The 9,717-nt window shown below is 31.4% G+C and overlaps 1 protein-coding gene across 3 annotated transcripts in view; it reads left to right on the top strand.

The window, feature by feature from the left end:
* LOC111622567 (F-box only protein 30-like) overlaps positions 1–9,717 on the top strand; it is a 48,620-nt gene that overhangs the window by 29,334 nt on the left and 9,569 nt on the right. For all 3 annotated transcript variants that reach the window (XM_023364976.1, XM_023364977.1, XM_023364978.1), the window contains 3 exons: positions 1,697–1,990; positions 2,083–2,430; positions 2,620–2,873. In XM_023364976.1, the coding sequence (XP_023220744.1) occupies positions 1,697–1,990; positions 2,083–2,430; positions 2,620–2,873 (896 nt within the window). The remainder of the gene's footprint in view (positions 1–1,696; positions 1,991–2,082; positions 2,431–2,619; positions 2,874–9,717) is intronic.

Raw genomic sequence — 9,717 nt, 5'->3', positions numbered from 1 at the left:
AACAGAGAATAAACTGCCCAAATACCCTTAAACAAAGGAAAAGTACATCCTTTATGAAGGCATAGAGCCTTTACTACATGAAAATGAAAATTAATGAATACACTGTGTACAGTAATTTACCTGATAAGACAGACCTCAGAAAAATACTTTATAAGAGCTTTTATACTTTTATAAAGCTGTCTATAATGAAAATTAATTAACTAAGGATTTTTTTGCCCTGCCAGGGAGTGGCCGAGTTATCCGGAGTGCCGGGTTATCGAGAGCCGAGTTTTCGAGGTTCTACTGTATCACGAGACTGTCAGGCAGGCACTCATTAAGTTTTATGTCGGTTTTTATTTTTGAAAGGTGAGAGTATAATAGCAAAGGTAGAGAGTGGGCAGAAGATGTCTGATGTTGCTGGGCGGTATAGCTTGAACAGATCTACAGTAGGCTGCAGTTCAATCTTATCTAAGAAAGATACAGTATAATCAAGAAGACTCAAGCAGCTAAAGGAGTAACAAAAATCACATCTGAGAAATAAAGAACATTGAAGAGCTCATAATGGAACCTGAAACTGATCTGACGACAGAAGAATGCCAAGAACTCTTGAATGAAGAACACCAAGAAACTTGACGAGATATGTTTTGTTATGAAAAAGAGGATTAATGCCAACATCTGTATTAAAGATCTTTTGAAGAAGTGGGAGGATGTCAGAACAATGGTTTTAGAATGGCATCCAAACCAGATTGAGGTTAATAGGTTGAGGTATCTCTATAACAACAATGCTATTAATTACTTCCGAAAAATCCTGAAGAAGAGAGAAAAGCAATTGATATTGGACAGATTCTTTAACGCCCCACAAACAGAAAAAACATGACTGATAAAAATGCAAGACTGTGTATATATGTATTTTTATTATTACATACAAATAAACATAGTAAAAAGTATATATTTTTTATTTTTTGGCGTCTCCAGAATGAATTAACCAAATTTCCTAACTGTGGTAAATTGATAATTGGTTAATGAACAATTCAAATAGCAAACAAAGTCTTGGAACGGATTATGTTCGTTAACTGATCACCCACTGTATTGTGGTACAGGACATCCCTACTCATTATTAGAATTATTTTTTCTTGTAAATATCAATCAGTGCNCCCACAAACAGAAAAAACATGACTAATAAAAATACAAGACTGCATATATATGTATTTTTATTATTACATACAAATAAACATAGTAAAAAGTATATATTTTTTATTTTTTGGCGTCTCCAGAATGAATTAACCAAATTTCCTAACTGTGGTAAATTGATAATTGGTTAATGAACAATTCAAATAGCAAACAAAGTCTTGGAACGGATTATGTTCGTTAACTGATCACCCACTGTATTGTGGTACAGGACATCCCTACTCATTATTAGAATTATTTTTTCTTGTAAATATCAATCAGTGCTTATTAATCAGTACAACTTGTAAATGGGGAAGAGAAATAAATCAGCACATTGTATTAAATTCTCATAAATTGAATATTTTGTAAATAGAAGTCACATTGTATTTTAGAATACTTTATTGAAACTTTTGAAATAGAACATTTAATTTTAAAATATGGAATAAAATAATTTTAAAGCATTCATATCTTTATGAGATCTTTAAGTTATAGAATTATTGTTTATTGTTTTTTGAGATCTTTAATTTTATTTTAATTTAAATTCTTTTAGGTACCCTGTATCAATGTACTTAATGGATGTCCTGCCAAAATGTTGCGAAAGTACTTAGGTACTCATTTAGCTACCTGTCCAGCAAGTGTAATCCACTGTAAAATGGAATGGAATCGTTGGCCAGTACATTTTCCTCAGCAAATACAATTACATCATCAGCGACCATTACATGAAATGCAATTAGATGTCGCATTAGCCATGAGAGATCAGAGAATGCTGCAACAATCATTTCAGATGTCATCTCAGTATGCATTATGTAGTAGTCCTATAAAATATTCTGCTATGCAGTCCCAAGTAAAGAAAAATAATTAATTTTTAAAACTATATTATTTATGAAAAGATGTATGTATATTTTATCAATATTATTAATGAGATTTTTTTTACAGAATAGAAGTCAGATAGAATTAAACCCAGAAAAGCTATATGATAATTATTATACAAATGGAATGGATAAAAATGAAAATGAATATGAAAAAGAATCACATTGCAAGGGTGACTGGATGAAACTTTGTGCAAGTTACGATGATATTTTATTTGTTAACAATGTTGTCATTAGTGATATTTCTTCAGCACCTATGACAGATTGTTCTTATAATGATGTCAATTCAGTACCTACAATGCCTGGTGGATTATATGTTCCTTCAGGTCCATCAATAGGATTAAATCTTAATTTAGAGACTCGAACCAGACACCAATCAAAATCAAAGTCTATGTTTACTTTTATATGTGGACAGGTAAAGATTTAGAAATTAATTCAGATTGAAAATTAGAATATTTTGTTTTAAAAAAATTAATAATATGACAACAACAATATGAATAAATTTTAGGAAATGTTGTTACAAAATGCAAAAGTTTTCTTATTTTTATTTTTATTAAAGATTAATGTTTATTGGAAAGTTTTTATTTATTTATAATTTTTATAGGACTTTAGACGGGATGAATATTGCTGGCATTATAAAAATGTTCACAGTGATATTCATGGAGGTTTAAATGGATGGATAGAACAACGATGTCCTTTAGCAGTTTATGGATGTACCTTTGCACATAGAAGACTTAATCCAATGCCAAGAGGATCTGTAATAGTGCATAGTGAACAGTTAGAAAGCTTTGGTGTACAACCTCTACCATTAAAATATTTGTTTCAGTCTCATCCAGGAGAAAAAATTCCATCACAGAGGTTTGTGTATATTGTTATATTATAATTGTCTTGCTGATTTTTTTTCCCAGCATGCTGATCCCCCCATTTATATTTGGCATGCCAGTCATTTCATGAAAATATGTTATGTACAGTCTGTGGCCTGCTGGAGATACAGTCTCATTGCAATAAAGGAAGAAAATAACACACTGTTGTCCCTTCAGATGTTATTTAGGTATTCTGAAGTAGTTGAGTTCTTTTACACAGAATGTTCTCAAGAACATTATAAGAAAGGGTAGTCTGTAACTTTACTTTTCCATTATGGCAACAGTCACTAAAATGAAAGTTGTTTCTACTACCAACTTTTTCACATTCAAAATGTAAAACCAAACAACTTGGATACATACAACATCAGTCCAAGATCAAAATAAGTTGGTTGAACATTTGGGTTAAGGGCAGTTTTGAGAAGACTGAATCTTGCATTTGTGGCTAAAGGAATGACTAATGGCTCAATCTAACCTCCAAACTCTGACACAAAATCTAAATCAACAGCTTACTATAATGTCTGAATGATTCCAATTCCAACCTGTTCTAGATCCTCTGTGATATCAAAAATTTGTATTTATTGAGAAGAATCAGTGATGACTTCTTGAACAATTGTTGTCATAATGTGTGTTCTTCATGCAACTTTGTTTTTCCGACCTTGGTTGCATTCTTTAATACTGATTGGCTGACTTTTTTTCTCTGCTTTTTTGGCTGTTTAGTTTCATCATCATAAGCGAGAATAACTTCCATTTCAGTCTGCTGTCTAGATTGACCTCAACATCTAGACTTTGCTTGTGTTCCTTTATATTAAATAAGATAATGAATTATTAAATTAAAAATAGACTAACTATAATGTAATTAGTATAATTATTAAGATAAATAGTTTATGTAAGATTATTGATTACATGAGAATAATAGTTTAAAAAAAAAATATAGAAAAAAATAAAAAGTATGCAGAAGATTAACTAGATTAACCGTTTATAATGGTCAAAACAACAGTGAACAATGTTTTTATAAACTTAATGTTAACTCTTTAAATCCTGAAAATCTTTTCTTGCTGGATATGAAATTATTTTTAACCTGCAGGCTAGGCTTTAGTGGTGGGAAGTCTTCTCAGTAGTGGAAGTGTTCAAATTTGTTTAGGTGGGAGAATGGCATGAGGGAAGAATCAGAATTGTCTTACTGATTTTATTTGTGCAGTTGTTTCTCAATTATTATTCTTTTATTATTTGATTGAAAACTTGCCATGTGTCTTTGGAATACAACACAATACTAGTGTTTACTTTGCCAGTATTATTCTTTTAATTATATTTGTTGTTTTATAATTTTAAAAAACACTTAATTTGTGCTTTTTATTTCAAATAAAAGCACAAAATAAGTGTTAACTAATTCACACTTAATTTAGCAATTTCTTTATGCTTTTATTGAGGTTTGAGAGTTTTAGTTATTATGTTTAGCTGTTGGTCTTACAATGATTTTTTTTTTTGTTTAAAATAATTTATTTGTTCTTTTATATTCTATATCTGTGGTTTCTAAAATGTAGTTTGTGAGGAGCTGTGGGGTCACAACAGGTTTTATAACTGCTCATCATGTTTGTCTTGTAGACTTAATATTGTACTTTTGCCACTCTGCCACACCTGATCCATTGCACCTTTCTTCAGTGACATCATCTACAGCAGTGGTCTCCAAAGTGGGGTATGCATACCCCAGGAAGTATGCAAAGTGAACTTGGGAATACACCAAGTTTTCCTTCAAAATACTATATATGTGTCCTGTCCGCAGTCTGTCTAATCTTACAGTCATCCTTCCGAAGAAGTAGACTCACAATCATACACAGAAATAATTCAAATTGTGATAGTGGGAAATTTGGCAGGAATTATGTATTTATAGTGGAAATTTAACAAATTTTTCGGACACAAAAAATATGAGTACAGTGGTACCTCAGGATACGAAATTAATTCGTTCCGAAACTGAGATCGTATCATGAAAATGTCGTAAGGTGAATCATTTTTCCCCATACGATTACATGTAAAACCAAATAATTCGTTCCAACGAAAAAACACTCAAATTAAAGCTAAGTAGTACATTAAAAAATAATAATAAATATAGTAAGGAAAACACTGAAAAATGCATTTTGTAGTTGTAAATGTATAAATAACCATAATAGAATAATAATTAATTTTAAAAATATATAGTTTTATTTGCACTTTACTTTTGATGATAGACGAAGGTGGCGGTGTAAACTGATGGCGGAGGAGGGAAAGAACGGAAATGATACTAAAATCTAACCTACATAACATAATGTAACAATAACTTAAAAATAACTTAGAAAAGATTAAAAAAATTAGTGTTGTTTTATATTTTTTGTTTTAATTTTTATTCACTGCTTTTTGCTTTATTTCCTTCACTTTCACCAGCACTTTCACTGAATAGAGGTGGCTTGGTTAAATATCTATCCAAAGAGGTTTGGCTTTGCCTACTTTTTAAAATGTTTATAAAANATCACAAGAATAACTTTATAAAAAATATTAGGCTATTTGTAATTTTAAATAAAATATAAACTTCAAAATATTATTAAATGAACAACTATAGAATATAAAATAACTAGCTTGTTATGTCTGGCTTTGCCCGAGTTTATAAAGTAGCTCTCACAGTAATTGTTACACCCAATGTTATTAATCACAAATTTTAAAAAATATATGTGGTAAAACCCATTTTAAGAACATTATCAGAATGCCTATAACTACATGGGAAGTATGTCCTCATAAATAGCAAGTTTATAGAAAAATTATTACAGTTAGTTTGGTTTATTTGGTTATGGGAACACAACACACGAGTCTGCCTCTTGGGAGGAATTTTATGAGGAATTGGCCCTATTTAGGTGTTACTAACTTGAAGAAAACTGGAAAACTTCACTTGGTCATCCCATTGGTGATGCACGAACCCATGATCAACTATCAGGGTAAGTTTCGAATCCAAGCAGGTGAGTGCTATGTGCTACTCATCAAAATAATAATATATTGTACTTACTTTGCACTATACCATTGTTGCAGTAAAAGTAATCATGTGATCTAAATGAGTGGTGAGCAACCTGTTCTGGATATGGACCTTAAAGAAACTTCATGTGCTAGGCTTCCAGTAGGCTGCATACATTTTTCCTTATGGAGATGAAACCTTTAAGCCTTCTGACTACCAAACATATTTTATAACACTAGATTCAGTATACTAGATACTAACATTACATATACTACTTGAAATAATATGAAAACTAGTAATATAGCATTTATTCTCATCTTTTCACTGTTCAAGTTTAGTTTGAATGTTTTTTGTGATGAATACCAACTTAATTAATATTGCATAATGACACAAGGCAGAAAACAGAAAATAAAATTAAATCACCAAAGCCCTAGGGGCCACAGGTTGCTCATGAATGATCTGAACAGTATAGGCTAAAATTAGTATACATTAAAAATTTTAACCAGAACTTTTTCTAAAAACTTAGTTTGGTGGAATGTTGTTGATAATTTCTTTTTTCACAGCAAGCAATGAATGACTTTTTTACTGTGACCAATGGATGAATCCTATGAATTCAGAATATGTATTTTTTTTTAAAAGATAGTAAATACAAAATGAAACCGGAATTCTTGGATTTTTTCCAATATCAATTTTTTTTCTCATCTAAAGCTTTTCACCATTTTTTATTTGATCATTTTTATCACTTTTAATATTTTTCAAGAATATATTGAAATTAAATGAATTTGAAAATTTCTGAATTTTCCAAGACAGTAAAAGATACCTGATGAATAAGGCTTATTGATTGCATATTATTGAATATGTTTGAGAATTGTTTGCAATTCTTGTAACACGTGAAGATGCATGTCACTCCTGTAAGGATGTTGCTGTCTGACTATGATCTGCCTTAAGTGTAAGGCACAATGACCCTTGCTTTTTCCCACAATCTGTCAAGATGACATGAGAAATCTTTTGGATGTATGAGGGTAGTGATTGCAGGACACAGAGAGACTCACACACAAACTGAATTTACACAAGTAACCACATTTATTAAAGTAAATGACATGCTTACATCGGAGCACTACTGCCATCAAGTTGAAAGGCCACAAAAATGAAGCAAAGGAAAGTTTGTATCTGCAAGTGGACTCTGCTGACCAGTGTAAGTTTGTCTCCTTTTCTCCTCCTTTAGTTGTCAGAAGAAAATCCAGCGGTGGGAGGTCTCATGGTGGTGAAATCGTCGGTGTGGTAAATTGGGTCCTCTTTTTCCTTGAAACCAGGTCTTTGCTGGGTACATGGCAGATGTTAGTTGATGGTTCCAGGTCTTAACGATCTCACTGACAACCTCCCCCGTGTCTTTGGGATCTTTGGCTTATATGTGATTTTTATTTGAAATCCTGCTTTTTGGTTGGTCCGAATGGTGATCCCCTGTAGCTCTTATTAGTCCCTGGTCTGTTGCTAGGGACACAATTCGAGCTGTGGGGTGGTCGAACACTCATGCCTGGACCATTTCCCTCTGGGTTGAGTCAATCTCTTCTCCATGCGATCATCTCATAAATTTCAGCTAAATGTGTTTTTATCTGTCTCAGAGAAGGCACAGCTGGATTCAATCAATCCCTGCCACTGCCCCCTCTGAAGGAGCTCCACAATTTCCACTTTGAACTCTGTGTAAGGTGACCACCAAATTTTTCCTGGTGGTCGCTCTCCCACTCTCCCTCATTATCTACAATCGGGGATGTGTCAATTTGGTCTTGGAATGCAACAATTAAATCTTATTACTCCCTGTTCCTTTGCAGACCTAGTCCTGTTTATGAAATAAGTCACCTGTTTATTGGCCCCAGTTTGATAGCCAGTTTTCTGTCGAAGGGTGAAGTCCCGGCCTCACACACACAATAGAAATTTGAATTTTGACATATAATGCATAATTTGAATATTTTGATGAAAATCAAATATTATGCAAAAAGTCAAATGTTTTGAATGTTAGAGTATAAAGTTTTAAATATATCACTAGCATGTTCACTTGAATAGGGGTTGTGAAAGCAGTTTTTGTATTCAATTAGAGTAGTTTTGGTACTTTAGCATTTAAATTCTAAAGTTAACATTTATAGTTATTACTTTTTTGCTTTATTTGGTCAAAAGATAACATTTAACACTTTAAACAAAGAGGGGAAAGAGTTTTAACTTTCCCAAACAATTTAACAGTTTTTGCGCATCAGAATGCAACCACAAATAATATTACAATAACACAATAATTTTTATCTTGTTTTAAGTAATTTTTTTTTCTCTGAAATTTGTTATAAACTTGATAAAGTTTTTATAAGCAGATGTTAAGAACTGTTGACAAACTTCTTGATGATAACATTAAATTGCTTTCCATCATATCAAAATAGATATATATTGGACTACATTTATAGCATTTATTTACAATAAAAATTTTAAAAATTACTTTTATTTATTATATTTGAGAGTAACAAACAAATTTTATAACTAAAAATAAGAAACTAATGTTTTTGACAGCTTTCAGCAATCATTAACAGGAATATACTCGATACCGCTAAGAGACCACAGGTTCAACTCTAACTTAGTGTATATAGGTGCAACTTTGAGGAATTTGAAAAAAAGAATCAATGAACATAAGCTTTCTGTGAACAAAACAATTGACAGCACGGTCCTTGCCACTTATGCTAAACAACAAGGGATTACTGTTTTCTGGGACCAGGCCTCTATAATAAAAGCCACCAGATCTAGACACACGGTAAAATATCTCGAGAAGCTGGAAATCCACAGGGCACAGAAGAACGCGCAGTGTATCAACTATTGGGATGCTGACGGGCTTTCGTCCGCTTGAAAATCTTTTTGCGACGAATTGGCATAGTTCTATATAAAAAGCTCAATCAGGCTTATGATGATCGTTGATAGATATTTTATTTATTTATTATTATTATTATTGTTTATTGAGTACACGAAAGTTTGTATATAGCACTTTCGTTTGTAACACGTTACTTTTTATTTTTATTTTTTGCATAACCGTTATTTGGAATTTCCATTGCGTAATTTTTGGAATTTCACATTTCGAATTAAAGAAGTAACTGATGATGAACGCTTAATGCATTTGAAAACGTTTTTAAATTATTAAAGAATTTTGCTGGATGGTTGATTGGTTTTTATTTTTATTGATTTTATTCTCCAGTAAGCAAGTATACTTTTATTACATCTAATTTCATTTTCAGAATGCTTAGAGTTTAGATTACTATTTATAAATAATTTGCCAATTATTTGGAAAACTTGAAAATATATTAGTCTCAAATCAACTGAGACAGTATTGGTAACATTTAATTTATATTAGAAATCAGTTTTAATAATTTGTTAATAATAACTAACTAGAATAAATCATGTTATTTATATTAAAATTAAAAGTTTCAAATACACAAAACATTTCAAAATCAAGCTACAGATTGAACGGTGGCAGCTGGCAAGATTTCCAGATTTGATACCCGATAGGGATTGTATACTGGTTTACCGATTTACCGGTTAACCGATAAATTGGCAAAAAAACATTCGGTAAATTTACCGGTAAATTTTTGAAATTTACCGGTAATTCGGTAAATGAAAAATCCATACTAGAAATTTCTATGTAGAAAATATTGTGTTTATAGATATTTAAAAGGGCTAAAGGGACATTGAAAAAAAAAACAGTAAGCAACAATATACCTCATTATTAATTTTATGTGAGATATTTTTTGTTTAATTTTAATTTAATGACCATTCGTCCAACAAGTGTTGAATCAGAAAGGGTATTCTCGGGATCTGGATTATTTTGTACAAAAATTAG

This window comes from Centruroides sculpturatus, unplaced genomic scaffold (assembly GCF_000671375.1).
Source record: "Centruroides sculpturatus isolate CEXI.00-Female unplaced genomic scaffold, Cexi_2.0 scaffold199, whole genome shotgun sequence".
Classification (NCBI taxonomy): domain Eukaryota; kingdom Metazoa; phylum Arthropoda; class Arachnida; order Scorpiones; family Buthidae; genus Centruroides; species Centruroides sculpturatus.
Note: the sequence above shows the minus strand (reverse complement) of the source record. Positions and strands in the feature narration are given on the sequence as shown.